Source organism: Anomaloglossus baeobatrachus, chromosome 1 (genome assembly GCF_048569485.1).
Source record: "Anomaloglossus baeobatrachus isolate aAnoBae1 chromosome 1, aAnoBae1.hap1, whole genome shotgun sequence".
In the NCBI taxonomy this organism is placed as follows: Eukaryota; Metazoa; Chordata; class Amphibia; order Anura; family Aromobatidae; genus Anomaloglossus; species Anomaloglossus baeobatrachus.
The window spans coordinates 422,162,499-422,185,337 of NC_134353.1; the positions used below are offsets into that span (position 1 = coordinate 422,162,499).

Sequence of the window (22,839 nt, forward strand, 5' to 3'; positions counted from 1 at the left end):
GGGGGTGCGTCTTATAATCCGAATATACGGGGGTGTGTGAGATATAATATAATATATTACACACACACACACACACACACACACACATATATATATATATACACATACACACATATATACATACATACATACATACATACATATAATGTGTATATGCATATAGATATATACACATATATACACAATCGCCCTGAGGGCGAGGGGAGTGCAAACAACGCTTGATGATGAAGTTCTAGATCCCACATACTGCCAACCCTCAGTCGGGCACTCGAGGAGGTCACCAGAGGCGGTGGAGGAGGATGCAACTGACGACAAAGTAACCTTGCGCCTTCCTGGACAGTCTCGGAGTACTGGAAGCACGTCAACAAGTGCATCTTCAGTCACCACTCTGCCTCTGAGCACAAATCGGGGTGGCTCTACAGGTCGCATGTTCTCTAAGCCTTCCATAGCCTGGTCCTTTATTGACCTTGCAAAGGAGCTCCCAAATCATGTGATCTGTAAAATTTGTCGGCAATCTATAAGTAGAGGCCAAAACCTCACCAGTTTGACAACTTATTCCATGAATCGTCACATAAATAACAAGCATAAGTCCCAGTGGGAAGCTCACTGTGCTGCAATGCAGCCTAGTGGAGCGGGCCAACCACCGCCTGCCCCTTCCAGTGCATCAGCACACTCTTCATCTTCTATGACTGTGGGGACAGCTGTCAGACCTGTTCTTCCACGCAGACCTTCCACCACTTTAAACCGCAACAGGCAGTTTGCTTGGTAGGTCATCAGTTGGTTTGGAAGGGGAAACAAGTGCTGGTGTACAGCTCTCTCAGACATCGAGAGCACCAACTTTGGATGAAGGCAACATCATGTCTACGCCTGCACTTTCCTCACAGACCTGCATTTTTCCAGGGACACCCTACTCAGCACCATCTCCACACAGCAGCCAGATCTCGGTCCCTCAGATGTGGACAAATAAAAGTCAATTTCCTCTGAGCCATGACAAAGCTAAGAGGTTGACTTTATCCCTCTGTAAGCTCTTGGCTACCGAAATGCTGCCTTTCCACCTGGTGGACACAGAGGATTTTCGAGACCTTATGTCCGTCGCAGTGCCCCAGTACCAGATGCCCAGTCGCCACTACTTCTCCAAGAAAGGTGTGCGTGCGCTACACCAGCAGGTCGCACACAACATCACCGCTTCCTTGAGAAACTCTACATGTGACCGGGTGCATTTCACCACTGATACTTGGACCAGTAAGCATGGACAGGGGTGTTACATGTCGCTGACTGGGCACTGGGTAACTATGCTGATAGATGGAGAAGGGTCTGCTCAACAAGTCTTGCCGTCCCCACGACTTGTGCGTCAATCCTCTTTATGTAGAAGTTCCTCCACTGCTTCTGCCTCCTCAACCTCGTCTGGATCCTCCACCTCCGCCCCAAGCCTGCCTGGTCAGGCCACCCGCGTTGCAACTGCACACAAGGAATCCTGCACACCTCCTTACTATGCTGGCAGCAGAGCTCAACGGCATCAGGCGGTCTTTAGCTTGAAATGTCTTGGAAATAAGAGTCACACAGCGGATGAGTTGTGGTCAGCTCGTTTCGTGAATGGTTGTCTCCACTGAACCTGCAGCCAGGGAAGGCTGTGTGCGAACATGCTTCAAACCTGGGTGCAGCCCTTCGCCGGGGCAAGGTGACACACGTGCCTTGTATGGCTCACGTGTTGAACCTTGTTGTCCAGCAATTTTTAACCCACCATCCCGGCCTAGATGGGCATCTGCACAGGGCACAGTCACTCTCTGCTCACTTCCGCCGTTCAACCAGCGCAGCTGACCGACTTGCATCGCTCCAGAAGTCATTCGGCCTGCCGGTTCATCGCCTGAAATGCGATGTGGCGACACGCTGGAATTGGACTGTCCACATGTTACAGCGAATGTAGCAGCACCGCCGAGCCCTGGTGCAATACGTTATGACGTATAGCCTGGGTCAACGAGATGCAGAGGTAGGGCAGATCACGCTGATGGAGTGGTCTCAGATCAAGGACCTATGCACCCTTATGCACAGTTTCGACATGGCGACGAATATGTTTAGTGCTGACAATGCCATTATCAGCATGACAATTCCAGTCATTTACATGCTGGAGCAAACGCTAAACACTATTCGGAGTCAGGGGGTGGGACAAGAGGAAGGGGAGGAAGTACAGGAGGATTCATATGCAGAAGGGATACCAACATCTACAAGGTCCAGACGTTCATCATCACCAAGGCGGCAGGCATGGGACGGTGGTTTAGAGGGATTAACAAGGGCGCATAGTAGCAGACAAAATGTTGAGGAAGGTGCAAAAGACCAGGAAGAAATGGAGGACGAACTCTCAATGGACACGGAAGACTCAGCAGATGAGGGAGACCTTGGTCAAATTTCGGTTGAACGAGATTTGGGGGAGGGGAGGGGGGGGGAGATGTCAGAGGAGCACGGTTAGCACCTCTATGCCACAAAACAAACACAGCGAGGATCTGGTCCACATGGATGCGCAAGACAAATGAGCGCCACTACCTACAACATGACTCTCGGATTGTCAAAATTAGAAGTAATAATAACTACTGGGTTGCTACACTATTAGATCCCCGGTACAAGTTTGTGAAATAATTCCAGCCATAGAAAGAGACGCACGTATACAGGAGTATCAGCAGAAGCTGTTACTCGATCTTAGCTCGGCTTTTCCACCAAACACCAGTGGTGCACAGAGTGAATTTCCCAGTTGTAACTTGACAAACATGGGACTGTCTCATCTTCAACAGTCTAACCGTACCAGCAGCACCGTATCTGGTGCTGGTAACAGAAATTTTATTGAATCGTTTCATAATTTTTTTAGACCATCCTTTGCAAGGCCACCAGAGACAACAAGTCTGACACATAGTCAACGGCTGGAGAGGATGATACAGGAGTATCTCCAAATGAACATCGATGCCATGACTTGTCAACTGGAGCCTTGCTCATTTTGGGCTTCAAATCTTGAAAAATGGCCTGAGCTCGCCACTTACGCCTTGGAGATCTTGTCGTGTCCCGCAGCCATCGTTGTCTCTGAACGTGTCTTCAATGCTGCTGTGTGTGTGCTGACAGACAAGTGCACGCGTCTGTCCAGTGACAATGTGGACAGACTAACGTTCATCAAGATGAACAAGTCATGGATCCGCAAGGACTTTGCTACCCCTGTGTCATCCTGGGGAGAGTAAAGGCTTGTGGATTTGTAATGTGCTTGATGCTAATGTACCTGTCAAGTTTGCAACTGGGGCACAAGTGCTGCCACTGAAGGGGTGGGTGTGTGGCCCAATTTTTGGAAAAAAGGGAGACTCTGGTTGGAGTCCGCTTGCTGTGTTTTTAAAAATGAGCAAAGATGAACAAGTCTTGGCTCAGCAAGGACTTTGCTACCTACCCAGGTGTCATCCTTGGGACAGTTAAGGCTGGCGTATTTTGGAATGTGCTTGATGCAAATCAAAACATCCTGTTTGCAACTAGGGCACAAGTGATACCCCTTCAGTGGCATCTGTGTGGACCAATTTTTGTAAAAAAAAAGGGAGAGACTCCGCTTGGAGCCCCCTTTCTGTGTTTTACATGATTTTAGAAGGGCATGACATGCCTATATCTGTGTCTCCTCCTCTTTTTCCTCGTCCAGCTGTTTAGTTTTCGCATGAGTATTTGTCCATGTCACTTTCACATGTGTGTGTTGTCTTGGGAGTTGTTTGTCACCTTTTGGACACCTTTGAGGGGGTTTTGTAGGTGTTTTTGTGTGTTTGTGATTGCCTCCCATTGTTTTCTATGGGGTCGAGAGGTTCGTCGAACGGCTAGCCTAACTCGAACGTGGCCTCCGTTCGACGAACAGAGTCGAACTTGAGACTCTAGAAGCTCGCTCATCTCTAGTCTCAAGGGCAATTCAATTGTACATTCTCCTCTCCTTTCTCCCACACCAGTTCATATTTCCAATCTTCATCATTCTAGGTTCTAAAACCTACCGGTACCTTTAACTAGAACTATATGTTGCTTTTATCTGACAAGGTTTTTGCTACCCTGCATAAGAGAAGTGATTCCTATCACTGGAATCCGGGTCTCTAGCCCTACATTCTGCTGCTATTAGCTGGGAAAAACCTGCTGACAGATTCCTAGTAAAAAAAGGTTTAAAGAAATCTGAGAACTAGCCCAGATTTTACCCCTCCCCTCACTCAAGTGGTCATGTTACAAAAAGCCCATTTTTTAAGATATCAATATTTCCTATATTGCATAACAAAAAATTATCTATAGGGCAGGGGTCTCAAATTCGGCTGGGTATATGCGCTGCAGAGGAAAAAATTAAATAAAATAATTTGTGGGCCTGCATTCTTTGCAGGACCAAGTGACATTTTACTTGATACCAATGTTATTTTTTCTATACACCTTTAGATCATTGTTTTTAAATATTTTTTGCTTGATTATAAACAAACAAGCAAAAAGTGCACGATTATTACAAACAATCGTGCACGTTAATATATTTTATATACAATATAATTAAAAAATAAAACGTTTATTATGCCTTTTGATTTTTCTTTTAAATATATTTTGTCTCCTTGTAAGAAAGTTTTCCAATTAGCCCCATATAGTAATTTTGGCCAAATGTGCCCCAACTGTCCATGCACATTGGCTCTAAATCACTCTAAGGCTATGTGTCCACGGTAGAATGTACCTGCGGACTTTTCTGCCTGAAAATCCGCGACTTTCGCGGCAAATCCGCACCCGCGGATTTGCCGCGGATTTACCGCGGATTTTGATGCGGATTTTTTTTTTCCCCATTCTATACCCATTCTATACCCAAATCCGCACCAAAATCCGCAACAAACAATTGACATGCTGCAGATTTTTCCGCATCAAAATCCGCGGCAAATCCGCAGCGGAAAAATCCGCAGCATGGACACAGCATTTCCAAAATGCCATTGAAATGGCTTGGAAGTGCCGCTGCTGCAGATTTTCGGCAAATCCGCGGTAAATCCGCGACAAATCCGTGGCAAAATCCGCGGTAAATCCGCAGCGTGGGCACATAGCCTTAAACTTACTTCTGGTAGCTGGACCAAGACCCTCAGTGTCAGAAAGATGTACAGACTACAATATAAAAACGTAAAGCTTATAAAGCTTTATTGGACACTGGAAAACAACATAAAAAGAAAAATCTTTAAGATATCCCAAAGTGACATTTCTAATAGACCAAATCTGTTTTTGAGAATTCATAGAATCGAATAATAACTTCGCATTAGAGAGAAACGTAGAAAAGAGGATTATAAAATGTCAGACAAAAGCGGCATATGGCTTTATACCTGAGGTTAGTCTGCACGTACGTCACTTATGTTCTCAGGATCAGAGAGATCTCTCTGAGTGGAGCAGTGGTTGTTAATGCGCACCTCTACCCCATACATTGTGAATAGGAGTGCTGAAGACCAGCCAAACGCTACACTCCGCTATCGTCAGTGGTCCCGTAGAAAATAAAGAGCAAAATGGAGCATGATTGATCACTGCTCCCTTCACACTGGGTTATTGAACAATTAATCTCCCTAACTACCAATCCTAGTATAACCCCTCATAGGCCACAGAGGGAATGTGGCTCTTCATTCTCACATGTCCAATTTACCTAATCCATCAAAAGATCCGGCTGTCTACAGTAGTTCCCCTTCTTTGTCATCGGTGTGCATTACTCAAAAATGACAATGTGTCTCCTGTCCATAGACTATTGATAAAGTGCTTTTTCATTAGAGTCCACAGTAGCTTACTCAGGCCTATACCAGAGGGCCTGGGGATGGGCTCAAAGATGTCCAAGTGTATAATGGCACTTTACTCCGCACCAACAGCCCAGGTCAAAGTCAACACTACATTATCTGGACCTTTTCTGCATTTACTATGGGTTCCATCAAAACCGCCCCTTATTGCTGTTATATGTATTGTATCATTTGCTCGTAATTAGGTGTTCAATGACCAATCAAGGCCATTACTATTAATTCAACATCCTATACACTGTAATATTCAGATTATATACGGTTATGTTATACCACCAATAAACTCTGAAAAGTGTGGCTAGGATAATGCTTTAAAGAACTTAGGGCCAAGTATTGTTAAAGTCAATAGAAGTTTAAAATTGCTAAATTTAACCCCCAGGCGATTTTCCATTTTTTGTTTGCTCCCCTTCTTCCGAGAGCCGTAACTTTGTTATTTTTCCGTCAATCTTGCCATATAAGGACTTGTTATTTGCAGAACAAGCAGTACTTTTAAATGAAACCATGAGTTTACCATATAGTGTACTGGAAAACAGCAAAAAAACTTTTTAAAGTGCGGAAAAGCTGAAAAAAAAAAAAAAAAAGTGGGATCGCACAATAGGTTTTGGGATATTTTAATCACAGTGTTCACTATATGATAAAACTGGTGTCGTTGTGATGTCTCAGGTCGGTACGAGTATATATAGACACCAAACATGTATAGGTTTACTTTTATCTAAGGGGTTTAAAAATAAATAAAAATAAATAATCACAAGCTTGTACAAAAAAGTGGCGCACTTACAGCGACATTTTCCGAAACCCATAAGGTTCTAATTTTTTGGGATCTATAGCTCAGTGATGGTTATTTGTTTTGTCTCGAGCTGACTCTGGAGAAAAGCTGCTTTAGGGCTCATGCGCACTCACATGCATTTACGCTGCGTATTGCACTGCAGCATAAATGCATGCGTCCTGCGTCCCCTGCAATCTATGTAGATTGCACATGAGACGTGCGCACAGTGCTTTTATGAACGTAGCGATTTGGGTGCTAAAATTTTGACCCAAATCTGTGCGTTTATAAAAGCAGCATGTCAATTATTCCGTGCGCTTTGGATGCAGCTCCCACTCTGTCTATGGTGGGGGCAGCAGCCATAGCGCATGAAATCGGCTTTTTTATACAAAAAGAAAAAACTGAATCCATTATGCAGTGTTTCTGCAGCGATTTGAGGCGCACATGTGCTCTCAAATCGCTGCAGAATATTATGCAGTTACGTGCGGATGAGACCTTACTCTCATACACTGCAGTCTACCGGTAGTGAGAAAGTGACTCATGATAGTTACAGGAGTCATCACATGACCCTGTGCTACTATGGCAACCACCGGAAGTCACGTGACTTCCGATGGGGGTGGGTAAGTTATGCTGATGGCGGTGGCGCGCATACATCTCACTGTCAGATTTTGGCATGTAAGGGGTTAATAGGCACGTGTGGAACGTGATTCCACTCGCACCTGGTAGGCACACATCTCAGTTGTTGAAATCAGCTGAGATGTGCGAAGATCTCTGCAGACTGCCCACGGCAGCCCGCGGGGATTAACCTCACACGATCCATGACGTACCCGTACGTCATGTGCCGTGAAGAGGTTAACCCTTCTAACCTCTACTATGTCAATCTTCCATGCTCCAATGATACAAAATATTTACTGTCCTGTCTTAAAGATTTATACAAAACTCACTCAAATTTTCAACTCTTAAAAGGTTTTTTTTTTTTTTTTCATTAAACAATGTCCCCGGGTAGGAAAAAACGGAGAACAATAAGTATAATGCTGAACCAAAATAATGTTGTATAAAAGATATAGACAAAGTGCAAAAGGTGCATGAATTAAAAAACAAAACAACCAATAGGAGGAGGGATGAGGCGAGAAACTAATTCAGATCCTGTGGGCACCATTACTTAAGGTATTAGCTCCTGTTATTTCACAAGGCTGTTCAAGGGTAACAGGACAAATTGCAAAACAAGAAGCGCAGTCTATTTTCTTCCGAGTCTACAGATACCACATAGGTGGTGAACTACTTTTTGGGCACACAGCAGGGCAAGAGCACAATTTCAATTTTGAAGCGCCATTTTGGCTGAAATAGACAGCAGACACCATGTCATGCCAAAATAGTAGAAACCGCTCTAAGTGGTCCCCCATTTAGGAAACACCTCTTGAGGAATTCATCTAGGGGTGTAGTAAGCATGTTTAACTCACAGAACTGTATAACATTGGGCTAAGTCAATGAAAAATTACAATTTTTTTCTAAAAAAATTTGTTTAAAAAGAACTGAAGTCCTCAGTGGTTGATACCTTTTAATGGCTAACTGAAAAGATGGTAATAATAGCAAGATTTCCAGACTACTCAGGTCTCTTCATCAGGCATGGTATAACACTAAATCTGAAGAGTCACATATTTATACACAACAGGACATAGAATGGAGCAGAAAATAAAACAAGTTATGTGAAGCAGAACTATCACTATGGCAAGAGGACAAACTGTTGTAGCCATAAATATTGCTACAGTTCAGTGTGAAAGTTTTATTGTCCTCTGATCAGGGTCTGGTCCAGGCTGTGACACGCTCGGATGGTCAGAGGAGCACATTTCTTAATTGATGTAAAAAGACATGAATCCATGAGACACATTCATTCCTTCTCTGAATGTGTCAAAGGTCATCATAAGTTTGTACTCCCTTAGTCTCCTGTCTCTCTGGGACTTGAAGTTTCCTTTCAATACCAGAAATTTAATTTCCATGATGCTGTGGTCTGGGTTACAAAAATGTTTGGCCACAGGTAGATCTATCTTTTTTTCTCTAATAGTGTGACGGTGAGAATTTTAATAAAATATTACTACTTTCTCCCCGAGTTTTAATTTGTCTAAAGGGGTAATAGGAAAAAGTTCACCACAAATTGTGTTAATTTTCTCCTGAGTACACAATTATCCCATAAGTGGTCAAAACTACTTTTGAGGCACATTACAAAGCTCAGAAGGGAAGGAGCGCCACACAGGACTTCAGATTTTGATGTTATGGTTTGCGGGTGCAGAGCCACCCCATAAGTCAGGCTATTTTACAAACTACACCCCTGAATGAATTCATTTAGGGAAGGAGTGAGTATACTGACAATACAGGTGATTCTCGGAATTTTATACCATTAGCTGGTAAAGAAAAAATATTTTTTCCAGTAATATTTTGCTCTAGCCCAAAATGTTACATTTTCACAAGAGGGGATAGGTAATATATTCAACAAACTCTGTTACACAATTTCTGCCGATGTGGAAATACCCAAAATGTGGCTCTAGAGTAAGGTTTGGCCGCACCGCAGGGCTCAGGAGGGAAGGAGGAGTGCCATTTGACTTTTGGAGTACAAATAGTTTGTAGAGGCCATAAGTGGAAGGAGAAGAAACCCTATGACGTTTTTCCATTTTGGAAATTACACGCAACTGGGAATTTATCTGCAGATGCAGTGATGATGTTACCATATTTACGTTTCACTTTTTGATCGTGTTTTACTCCGCTTTTTCCAGGGAGATTGATGACAGTAATTTGCCACTTTTTCGGTTTACGACATTCACTGAAGGTGTTCACTAGTGTTACAGATTTATAGATCAGGTTATTCTAGACACAGGGATTCCAAATGTGTACTTTTTTGTTACTGTATAAATAATTATAGGTGCATTTTTTTTGTTTTTTGTTGCTGGTCATGAATTGGGGGGGAGGGGTTAATTATTTAAAAATGTAGTCCCTCTATGAGACTAAGGCTATGTGCGCACTAGAAAATGGAATTTTCTCAAGAAAATTCCGCAGGTTTTCAAAGATTACCGCACCCACGGTAGAAAACCGCGGCAAACGCACCAGAAAACCGCATGCGGTTTGCTGCGGTTTTACCGCGGTATTGCCGCGTGCGGGTTGGGATGTGCTTTATTGCATTCAATGCAATAAAGCACATTGGAAAAAAAAAAAAAAAAAAAAAAAGTAATTTCACTCTGAGATAGATAGAGAGACAGAAGAATAGATAGGGATAGACAGACAGACAGACAGACAGACAGACAGACAGACAGACAGACAGACAGACAGACAGACAGACAGACAGACAGACAGACAGACAGACAGACAGACAGACAGACAGACAGACAGACAGACAGACAGACGCATTTCCCACGGTCGGCAGTGAGTTCACATTACCGGCCGTGGGAAATGACCGGTAATTACCTCTGCTGTCTGCTGCATTCATTCAGCGCTGTGTGACAGTCACGGCTGGATGTAAGCAGCGCAGGACCTGTGGATTACGCCGGAGCTTTGTTTCGGGAGGGGTTAATAAAATGGTGAACGAGGCTTGTTTGTTTTATTTAAAATAAAGGATTTTTCTGTGTGTTTTATTCACTTTACTTACGGGTTGATCATGTTAGCTGTCACAGACGCTGCCATGATCAAGCCTGGAGTTAATGGCGGTGATCCACCACCATTAACCCCTTGTATTACCCTGACAGCCACTGCTACACGGCTGCAGGAGGAGCCGGGGGACACTCTGGTACTGCTGCATAATTCATGCGACAGTGCCGGGGCAGATGCGGCTGATATTCTCGGCTGCGGGAGGGGGAGTGAGGCGGGGGACATTAACTCTGCCCCTCTCCCTCCCCAGCCTGAGAATACCGGGCCGCCGCTGTGTGCTTACCTCGGCTGGACTGTAAATATACAGCGGAGCCCACGTTCTTTTTTTCTATATTTCCGTTTTCTTTCTATGTGTGTTCTATGTGTCTGTGTCTGTGTTCTAGGTCTGTGATGTCTGTGTGTGTGTGATCTGTGTGTTTACTCTCGGCTTTGCTTCCTCGTCCTGTAATGACATCACTTCTCTGCAAAACCGCAGACAAGCGATGTACATTACCGGAGGTAAACCGCGAAATACCGCAGGGAATAACGCAGGAAAACGCAGTGAACCGCACAGAATTTGCTGCCTGCGTTATTCCCTGCGGGATTTCACGATTAACATTGGAGTCAATGGAGTGAAATCCCGCAGCGTCGTGAGGAAAAGAATTGACATGCAATTGTTTTTGCTGTGGGAATCCCGCAGCAAAACATGCAGCTGTCAAATTCCGCCTAGTGCGCACAGGATTATTTTTGCCCATAGGTTTTGCTGGTGATTCACTGCAGAGATGTTGTTATGAACATTTTCTGCAGCGAAACATGCAGCAAAACCGCAAAAAAAACGCGGCAAAATCCAGTAAGTGCGCACATACAGAGATAAATCTTCTTATGATCTGTGGTTGCAGTGAAAGTGTGGACAATCAGTGCCAGGTTTGTGGCGGTGTACAAATGGAACAATCTGTCCATGATTTCACTGCAACCACAGATCTGCCAAAGATTTATCTCTGTGTGTGACGGGGCCTTAACTTAGGTTTAATGCATTATACCAGTGATCAGACTATCAGTGTAACACTTGCAAATAGCTTTTTAGACCAAGTTCTTGGCCTGGTCTAACAGGCTACTATAGCTGACCGGTCAGGTTGTCATGGTTGACCTTCTGCTATCATGGCAACCATCTGTGTATAACTTCGCCCACACCCCTGACTGGCAGCTTCCTGTATACACTGTGCATGTTCAACAAGCTGTTAATCATTGCTTGGGTTAAGTATGTGAGCTAATGTTAGGCAGTGATAATATCCTGCTGATAAAATACTGATTGTTTTGAAACTAGAACACAGCCTAATAAGTGACATCCCTGAAATCAGGATCTTGTGCTCTATATATTATGGTACATTCAGATTAAAAATAGCACACATTCTCTAAAAAAAAAAAAAAAAATAATAAATAAATAAAAAAAAAAAATTGCCTTATCACTGTCAGAATTTTCTGCTTCGGATGAAGAAACGCTATCCGGATCCATTTCGCTTGAGGATTGCTGTGGAGGCTGTAAAAATTAAACAAAGTGAATAAAAATAGATTTGGGGGACAGAAAAAACCCCAAACTAAATATAAACACATTTGTGTGAGAATAATGGTGTGCTCTAACATCAGAATTTGCCCATAGAATAGATGCACTAATTCAAAGTAGTCCAACTTAATTCTGGCATAAGGATCACAAATGTTTGCACTACTGATGCGCAATAGTTCTTGGATTTGGTGTTTAATGCAGACCTACAAACTCAGCCTGCTTTATGAAAAGTGGGTGGAGCCTACCTCAGAGGGGTGTGGTCAAGCGTATCAGACAAATTTTGCATAACTAATGTCACTAAAGTGGTGCAAGTAACGACAAATGAACGCGGTGACGTGTTTATCATGTGAAATATGGAGGACTAAGCGCTTCCATTGCAGATATGAACAAAGTCTTATGTACCCGGGAAATATCACAAGCTTTGTGGGGAGTCCCGGAATCCTATAGACCTGGTAATACATACCAGCACAGGTTTAGGCTCTTCCTTTTCACTGCCTTCATCTTCACTTGATGATGAACACTTAACAGGGGGCGGTTTTTCCTCCTCATCACACTCTTTCTCATTCAGAGCTTCGCTATCGGAGGAGTTGGTTGACTGAAAAAGAAGAACTTTTCAATGATTGCTTTCTTGAACACAACTTTCCATACTATAATTTACAGGGATGTCAACCGGTATAACAAGAGTCATACTGTTCTATCATTTTTAATTCCAATTAACCCTTTCCAAGCAAAAGGTCACACCTTATACATCATTACAAAAAACCATGTAGGTTATGTGACCAAGGGGATTAACCTCACATGATCCAGACGTACCCAGTACAGCAGCGACCATGAGCCATTAGGGGATTTAACCTCTTCATGCACCCTGCCGCACATTTCTGTCATAGCGAAGTGTCATTTACTACACTACGCTGTGCATGAACGGCACAGAGTGGCCATGCAAGCCAGCTGCTGCCTACATTTGGGCTCCCACTTCACCGGTCAGAAGTGATGCCAGAAAGGCCACTGCATTGTCGTCATGTCATAACCCCTTAGTGACTAGCCAAATTTGTTAAATCTGACATGTGTCACTATGTGGCAATTACTGTGGAAGGTTTCAAACACATCCCAGTGACGGCTTTTAAAATGGTAAATTTAGGTATTTGTTAAAAAAATAAATGCAACATCAAAATTGACAGAAATGTCTAAAACTTTGCAATTTTCTAACAGTGAATGATTATCCCTTTAATCCAGATCATTTACTATTGTGTGGTGTGACCACCAGTTGCCTCATCAGGCTTTATATCACCACTATTTGTAAAACGTTCTTTGAATTTTGCTGGGATGCTTTAAGATCGTAGCAGTATTTTTTTCCCCCCCAAGAAAACATAACATAAAAAAACAAAAAAAAAAAAAACGAAAACACCTATGGTATTGCCATGAAGTAACGACCCATTCAAATCAATAGGTGCTTGTAAACATCCAAGTGCAGTCCGATTTATGTGGACACAGAAAATTGAGAAGACACAGATGAGATGCTCAGTCTTTTCTGCACCTGTGATACCATTCTTGTATGCGAGGTCATTGGACCACAGTAAACTGACACTGCTCAAAACTGATCGGTGTCATTCACTTATCGACCAGATTCACTCAAGGCCAAAGTGTTTATGGGGGAAAAAAAACAAAAATCACACAGACGTCTCTAATATGTTAGTTTCTGACAGCCTAACAACATTAAAGGTGGCAGCCAACAGAAAACAATACATTATACATTATTAATCCCATACAGTAACCGTGATCCTCAGAGTCCGGCAGCTGTGGTGCTGGTAAAGCGGGAGCAGCTGCTCTGTGTCCTTGCTCCGCTGCAGGCCGAGGTGTCCTTCCACACTATATCAGAACTGTTGGGTGCTGCCTCTCCGAGGGCAGCACATTGCTCCTGCTGCAGGTCATTGCCACCTCAGAGAGCCGAGCCTATAGCAGGAGGGCCTCGGTCCACACAGTCCCATCCAGCTACATGCACACTACTGCTTTGTGTGCGTCTCACCGCTGCGCTGCAGGTCAGCAGAGTGGCGCCAGCTTTTAAAGAGAGTGACTGTTCAAACCAGGTACAGGCGCTCAGGAATCATGGCAGGACTAATTTAAATCAGGGTAAGGAACCTCCGTATGTGTCCCACGATGACCTTTTTTTTGCGGCCCCGGGAATCTGCCGGCCCTTTAAATTCTCATGTGTTCTGCGAGGACGCGCATTCAGCGTTCACTACTGAATGCTGGTCAGTGCCAGTGTTCTCAGAACTTACTTTGTTGGAGGGGTTCGCGCTCTGCACCCCGTCCCACAGAAGACGACCAGCAGCAGCTTCACAGCTTCCTGCCTGCTCCCCCTGTGCCCGATCCCTCTGTGATATATTCCCACTCCCCCTGTGCACGTTCCCACTGTGTTGTGTGCCCCACTCCCAATGTGCGTGCTTCCACTGTGCTCTGTGCCCGCTCCCACTGGGCCATGTGCCCCCCTCCACCAGAGTACTGTGCACCCCCTCACCCAGGGCTGTGTACCTACCCTCCCCTAGGGCTGTGTGACTCCCCCCTCCAAAGTGCTGTGCCCCCCGGAGTTTGTCATTCGCACTATGGAAGCCAGGTGTCCTGGCTTCAAACTGAAGTGGTGCGCATGACCAAAAATCCTGGGTCATGCACATTGAGCCGAAGTCCCGTGTCGGACACGATGGCGGCAGAGAGGTGAGCGATATCATCATCTGGCGCTGCACATTCATTAGCATGCCCACAGGGGCGTACTAACATGCTAATCGAGCCAAGAAGCCAGAGGAACCAACGCCCAGGGAACTAGTCCTCTCACTCATTTAGCATACGATAAAAGATCTTTAGTAATACTTTTTCTAAAGATCTCTTTATCTATGCTAGTGTATAAAGGGACTGTTAGGCAGTGATTAGCAATAAGCACCCAGAACTGCTCATGGTTCTAGATGCATATTGGACCTTACAGGTTCTCTTTAACAATGCAGTGGCACAAGAATCTGCATTGTTATGGTTTTGCTCCTAAAAATCTAAAATGTTACATTTTTTAATGAATTGTTAGTATTTTGTAAATCCACCTTTGGCTTACAAAACTGACTGAATCCTTCATGCTCTTGATCAGACTCAAGCATGTCTCAACCAAAATCTGATCCCAGGTCTCTTCTACATGTTCCCAGTGTTGGTGCATACTGGTCGACTCACTTGGGTATTTATACAGCATTTATTTCCCCCAACTCTCCCCACATGTTTTTGATTGGGTTTGGGTTTAGGTCTGGGGACTGTGGAGGCCAATCCAGCACCTCTACTTCATGGTCATTGAAAAAATTTCTTCGCCAATCTCGAAGTATGCTTCAGATCGTTGTCCTGCTGAAACACCGATGTCCTTTTCCTACCCATACACTCTTACTATAAGAAGTAACTCATCTTGTAGAATACTCACATATAGCTCAGCATTGAGACCACCATAGATCCTGGTCAAGTATCCAGCAACTTTGGCTGTGAAACAATCCCTCATCAGGCTTCCTCCACTGAAATGGAAAGTTCCTTTAATTTCTAAATCTATTAGCCCTTTCCCTGGTTTCTTTCAGACCCATTTGCACCCATCATAGCCTAGTTTATTGTGTCATCGCTTCAAATCACCAGTTTCCAATTTTCTACTGTCCACTTTTTTTTTTTGCAAACATATGAGCCGACGCTCATATTAGTGTCGATGCTTTGTCACCTTTTTTCTGACCACCATTCCAGACTTGCATCGCATAGTGCAATCATAGATGTCCATGCAAGCACTATTTCGAATCATATGCCCCGCCCCCACGGCAGTGTTTGTTGTGCCAGGAGCGAGACCCTGTGATAAGACGACTTGTTGACTGATATTTTGCCTGGATGTCCACCTCTCGGCTTTTGAATGGATGGACAGACTTAATTTCGTATTCTTCTAAGTGTCATGGCCTCACACGATACAGTTTGGCAATTTTCTTGGATGAGCGACCAGTTGAGTTGGATACTGTGCTCTGTTTTCTTGGAAAATCTTCTTCATGGCTGCTCCTTGAGTCGAACCAGTGACCTTTCGCTTGGGACTCAAACTAATAACACACTAAGGTGTTATGGAATGTGAGAAAAGGTTATAATCTATAGTATACGTGTGGGGGGAGTTTTTGCACCACCAAGAGCAAAACAGTAACATGACAAGAATCTGCATAACTAACCATTTGCTAAATAGTTACAAGTCACATTTATGTATGAGAGCCAATTGTCTCTAAAATGACAAAGCTGTAGTGAATGGTGAGATATGGAACCTTAAAGTCAAAAGTTTAAAACATTATTGCCATTTTGCGCAGGGTGACGTGTGTGTGTGTATACACACACACACACACACACACACACACACACACACACACACACACACACACACTATCTACATGCATTTGCACAGGCATAAACACCATTCAAACCCCATTGTAATATCCAGTGCCAGTGTAACAGTTTGCGGGAGAAGGGAGGTGGTGGACAAGATTGGGTTTAAAAGGAGGGGAATGGTCCATGTCCAAAGCTAAGATGTATAGTATAGTTCAGTGCACGTTGATCCATGGAGAAGAGATGTTGCCCTGAGGTTTTCCAAGAGACCTAAGAAAAAGTCCTTGTCATCCATCCAAGCCATTACATAGAGCAAAAACAACGAACCACCAATTTACTCCAATCAGCGTATTTAATCCGCTTTCCCTTAATTCTGTACAATAGCAGCAAAAGTTTAGACTGAGGAAGAAATGATTTATATAGTGGTTACATGTTAGTGTGTGTATACATTTTAGATAACGTGGGTGGGAAAATGGTTAGGTAATTGAGAATTTCATTGTGTGCTACTTTATTTTGTATTATTGTTGTAGCTAATATCCTCTATATTGGAGTGTATAATATTCATTATTCATTATATTCATGGTTTCATCTCTGTTTAGTCACAGCTCATACACTTATGCGCAGAAATTGCATAGTTAAAAGAAAATCGTTTTGGAACCGTGTTAGCCAGTTGAAAAATGATTGATTGCTCTCAGTGAGAGAAACAAAATCTCACAGAACAAATCAATCAATTTTCGAAATAGCATAGGGGATAGAAAGTGTTAAATACAGGAATTGTCAATATTGACACCAATAGTAAATATTCAACCTCCACAACAACTAAAGTTGACTCTTTAACATTTTGGCGGGTTAGCCCCACGGTTGGGAATTGGTGGTCGTGTTTTGCTTGGTTTAGCTTTGTGGTCATCCTCTGAACTGATCAGGCAAGGTTACACAGTTCAGGGTTGGGTTATTCTGTGTTCATTGCCTTGATCGTTCAGACAGGCAATGTAGTATTTCAACTGAAGTGTTATATAGGACAAAAAAAACAAAAAGGATACAACGGAGAACTCAATCTTGTTCTCAGATAGGTTTTTAACATTTCTGGCTCCTTTGCACGCTCCCCTACAGAACACTCACGGTTAACGTCGACGAAAATTGTCATGTGAACATCGACGTTCGGGTTGATTAAAAAGTCCAGTTGGCTTGGTTGGGGGGGGGGGGGGGGGGGTTGAGGGGTTTAGGGGAAAACCAAAAAAAAAAAAAAAAAAAGTTCTGCATACTGCAACATCTATGATGTAAAAATAGCACGTTCAACCCCATACTTCAAATCACAGAGATGGTCTTGTCTGCAAAAGTACATTACACAAATCAAACACCTCCAAATGCTGGCCAAATTGGTGTATACATTTGAGAACAACATTTATAAGCCAGAACAAGCGGAAACATTTCCTAGCAGAGGAAATTTCCACACAGATAGCTTCCACGGCCATGGTTGTTGAGTGGAGATCAAACAAACACTTGAAACACTTACAAGAAAAAAGGCTCAGCGTACAGCCAAGAGGGACAGGAAAATCTGGGCTTTAATATAGGATCTCGGACCAATTATTCAGACATGGATAGAGAGCTCCTCCAACTGTACACAGATCAATCAGTTTAAGAACAGAGCCTTATCCATGGATGTGCTGGAATCAACACTTGGAGAGGATCTAGCTGCACAGACGCAAAACATTGTGGAATTTCAACAGGTCATCTCTAATCTGTCATAGCCTGATATGAATAGCATGTGACCCATGAACACGACAGCAGTAACATCCACATCTGCCATGGATCATAGATCCAGGGCCACAGACACCAGGGGACATGTGGAATGGACGCTACAGTTCACACCAACACTGATGGAGGAGATACTTGCTAGAGGGGGTGCTAATAATCATGCAGGGTGCCCAATCTTTTGCACTGGCCCATTTTCTTTTTTGATAAAATAAAAATTGTAAAATATATTACACAAACACTTTTACATGCCACTGTACATGTCAGACTTTATGAACATGTCTGGAAAAAAAATAAAAATAAAGTGACAGTTTAAGAGGTCAGGTGGGTTATTCTGGACCCATACCAAATGTACAGATATTTATTATGTAAATATATATATATATATATATATATATATATATATATATATATATATATATATATATATATATATATATATATATATATATATATATATATATATATATATATATATATATATATATATATATACACATATATACACATACATATATATATACACACACACACACTTAGCCCCTCTATGAGACTAACTTTTATTACTCCCATCACTGGTATAAAGCATTGCAATGTATTACACCTGTCAGTGTAATAATGACAGAACGCCTTTAAAGGCTGTGTGCACACGTTGCATTTTTTTTCCCTGCGTTTCCGCAGCGTTTTGAGCTGCAGCGTTTTCATGCCAAATTGCATGCGTTTTGATTTCCAGCCATAGTCTATGAAAATTAGGGCTTTCTTGTGCGCACGATGCTTTTAAAAACGCTGCATTTTAGGTGCGTAAAATTTGTCAAAATCCCTGCGTTTGAAGAAGCAACATGTCAATTGTTTTTGCCATTTTGGCAGCGTTTTACACCCATTGAAATCAAAGAGTTGTAGAAAAACGCTGTCAAAATGCTAAGCAGTGTGTTTGCATTGCATTATTGTTGCGATCCACATGTATTTTTAACATAAAGGCAGGTCTTTCGGTCTCTCTCTCTGTCCATGTCAGTCTCTCCCTCCCACCCCCTCTCTCATACTCCCCGATCACCAGCGTGGCGCTGCACGGCGTTCACATTGTGGCGGCTTCTCCTCTTTTGAAAATGCTGGCCGCTCATTAATCCATCACATATTCCCTGCTTCCCCCGCCCACCGGCGCCTATGATTGGTTGCAGTCAGACATGCTCCCAGTGACAGCTGTCTCACTGCAACCAATCACAGCCGCCAGTGGGCATGTCTATATCAAGCAGTAAAAACAAAAAAAACCCACACACCACACCCTCTTTCACCACTTTATTAACCCCTCAAAAACACCTCCAGGTCCGACATAATCAACGCAAAGTCCCACGACGCTTTCAGCTCTGCTACATCGGAAGCTGACAGGAGCGGCAGTAGAACACCGATGCTCCTGTAAGCTCCATGCAGCAACTGAAGTGAGTCGCGCGATCAACTGTGCAGTTGCTGAGGTTACTCGCGGCCACCGCTCTCAGGTGGAGGACTGCAGCTGTGGCAGTGAGTAACCCAAGTGAAAGCACAGCTGATCGCGCGGCTCACTGCAGTCACTCAGGGGATTTGCGATCACACGTCCGTCACGTCTGACCGCAAATCAAGCCGCGGCACACGCACACAGCCGCGCGATCACAAAAGTCGGGTGAAGTTCATCAGAGTTCATTCTCATCGCACGGCTCTGTCTCGCAGCAGAGCCGAGTGGGACCGCACTGTCAAAAAACAAGAGCATGGCTAGCTGCAAGTCTATGGGGATGCTGCAGAGCAGAGTGGGACCGCACTGTAAAAAATGTGCGTTCTGGATGCTTTTCCCAGTCTGTCTATGGCAGACCAAGCATCCAGAGCACATGAATTCTCCAGGAATGTGAACACGTTGCGTTCTGCCGAATGCGTCTTTCAGCTGCTTGCCGAGATGCACAGGCAGTGACTTACACGCTGCGGAATAGAATGCAATGTGCGCAGACAGCCTTAGACCATGCTCCTAGCATAGCCTATAAGGCCAGGTCATTATTTGACCTCATGTTGTCATGACAACGTTCAACAGCTTGCAATTATGTCGGGTCGTCCATCGGGTGGCAGAGGGATTGTACCTACTTTCCCAGCTCCCTGAATGCTGCAATCGCTGTGGATTGCAGCATTTAGGGGGTTAAACATCCAGGGGCAGAACGGGCACCTATCCTAGCTGTGACAGCTCAAGCTCAGCTATAATTCATGCCATGTTGCCAGCAGTGATATTGAGGGCACAGTTTATGTGCCTACATTATGTACCTATACGTCATGTATACCAGGTATGACATTAACCATTTTGGCCGAACCAGCTAAATCCCACCCCCGGCAGTACGCATGTATGATCACCGTTCTATTCACTGCCCAAGAGTGAATGATGGCTGGGAACAGTGCTCATTTATATCCATCCTCAGCACTCCCATATGTAGTAAATGGAGCAGTGGTTGTAGACACGTACTACTGCTCCACTCTCGTATAATCAGCCTGTGGAAAAAACATAGCAAAGATTGCACCAACAATCTTTTAAAGTCATTCATACTTACTGGAGCAGGAAATTTGTAGTTCCCATCTGGATTGTTTTGAATTTCCCAAAGACCTTCATTAAATCCCTTTCTTTTGTTAGGTTTGCCATATTTATCTCTGTATTTATCATATAGAAAAAGATCCTTTGCGCCCAAAAAAGCTCTAGAAGAGAAAAAAAAACAAAACAAAACACAAGGACAGTTTTACACATAGCTTATCAATTACGTTCCCAACTAATAAGATGAACTTAAGGGGGTTCTCTGGTGAAAACAAGTGACTACCCTTGGCGACAATGATCATGTATTGATTACAACCTTCATTAACCACTCACCTACCGTAAGGCCCAATTCATACCAAGTTTTTTTTTTTCTGATGTACATGATTTATAAGTTTTTTTGCAGTACAAATACATTTGAAATTTTCTCAATTGTTTTCTCCTGTAAACATATATGTTTATTCTGATGGTGTCCCCCCCCCATCATAAGCCTTTCTTCTTTGCTGCAGAGATATCAGCAAAGTATTTTGCCCCTAATGAGTTCATTTTTATTAAAGGGAATCTGTCCCTTTCAGTTTTTGCCACCTAATCTGAGAGCAACATAATTTAGGTAGAGATCCTGATTCCAGTTGTGTGTCACTTACTAGGCTGCATAGTGTAGATTTGATAGTCTACTGCTGATTGAAGAGTGATTTTATTAGAGGACTGCTTGGTGTGCTGTCAAGTAGTCCAGCATATTGATAAGGTCTGTGTAGCTGCAAGATCTGCAGCAGAGAAAACATTGATTTTATTAAAATGACAGCAAACAGCTCAGTAAGTGACACATCGTTGGAATCGAGTGAACAATGGATTGGATCCAGCTAGTCACTCCAGCTTATTTAAGCAAGACAAATTTTCATTTTCAATAAAATATATTCTTTTATATATACGGTACTTATTATAGTTCCTTTAAAAGTTAGCCACAATACACATTGTCAGCATGCAGTTATACATATAGCGGTCAGTAACAGCCAACACGTTTCAGAGCACAATGCCTTCATCATGATCCTAGTATAAAATGAAACAAACAATTCATTTGCTTAAGTTACCCAAACTCATGAGAATTAAGGCCAAGTAAAATAGGGTGTCTATAGTAAATTGTGTGTTGCACAATGTTCATTTAAAATCAACACTGGCTGCTTATGAGAAAAGAAATACTGAAGGAATGGCTGGAATTTTTCTAGATAGACAAAAAAGTTAACTTTTACGCTCTAAATCAATGACCAACAGACTGGGAAACTTTCAGTATATCCTAGTATAGAAAAACCGCAAGAATGGGGGGAGGGGGATATAATTATATATATTTTATATAATACATACATATTATAATATATATATATATATATATATATATATATATATATATATATATATATATATATATATATATATATATATATATATATATATATATATATATATATATGAGAGAGAGAGTCACACACACACATTCAAGTAAAAAAATATATTTATAAATACCAAAAGGCATCCTATGTTATAAATTTACAAAAATATTAACAAAATATAAGTCACAATGTTTAATTTAGTATTGGGTGATCAAATCCTGCCTGTGATTTAAATCAGAGGGGAATCTGCATTCTAAGGTGAAAATCCATTTACGGTACTTTCTCCATTTAGGAATGGTCTGTGATAATCTCCACCTCGTATGGGTTTAATGACTTTCTATCCCATAAAAGAAGATAGAAAAGTGTGAACAGAGGCAAAATGTTTGGCAACAGCCGAGATCTTCAAAGCCGAGGGGTTTACTGCATCAGAAAGGTGTTTTCTGATGTGTTTTTAGTGTCCCTATCGTACATCCAATATATTGAAGTCTACATGCATTGCCATTTATTAAGTATATTACGTGTGTGGTATTGCAATTTGTGAAAGAAACAATATTAAATGTTCTATTATTTGTCAAGGATGTAAAAGGTGTCTTTATGACATAAGAGCAGCACTTACACTTGCTCCGCACTTAGAGAAACCTTTACGTTCCAGCCATGTATTTGAAGTAGCTACAGGTCTGTCAGTAAAGTAGCTGCTTTTTTTTGCGGTTGAGCTCATTTTCCTTTAGAATTTCTTTCAGGTTCGGATCTTTGCTCAATAAAGGTAAGTACTTCTGCACTATATTTTATTGTGTGGTGAATGTTATACTTGCATCATTCTTTGCTTTATTGCTTTCTGGATTTTGTTCATTATATACTAGATCTTCCTGATTTTTATTTGAAGCCATAGTATTCGCTGTAGTAAGGGACCATTCTGGATATCCCCTCTTGCTAAGTCTTCTAGTATTTTCACAAGCATCAGCAATAATGACTGTACTAGAGCCATTTTGTTTCATCCTAATCAATTCCCTCACTGGTATACTTTTTATGTTGGGGATGGCAAGATTGTGCTTATAGAATATTACTTGATGTGGGTTTTCTATATGGCATTACTTTAATGG

General features: G+C 42.6%; 1 protein-coding gene across 1 annotated transcript in view; it reads right to left on the reverse strand.

Moving 5' to 3' along the window:
* HDGFL2 (HDGF like 2) overlaps positions 1-22,839 on the reverse strand; it is a 92,175-nt gene that overhangs the window by 38,238 nt on the left and 31,098 nt on the right. Inside the window, exons 3-5 of the mRNA XM_075352600.1 lie at positions 20,380-20,521; positions 12,177-12,308; positions 11,612-11,689 (exon numbers count right to left, since the gene is read on the reverse strand). Of these exons, the coding sequence (XP_075208715.1) occupies positions 11,612-11,689; positions 12,177-12,308; positions 20,380-20,521 (352 nt within the window). The remainder of the gene's footprint in view (positions 1-11,611; positions 11,690-12,176; positions 12,309-20,379; positions 20,522-22,839) is intronic.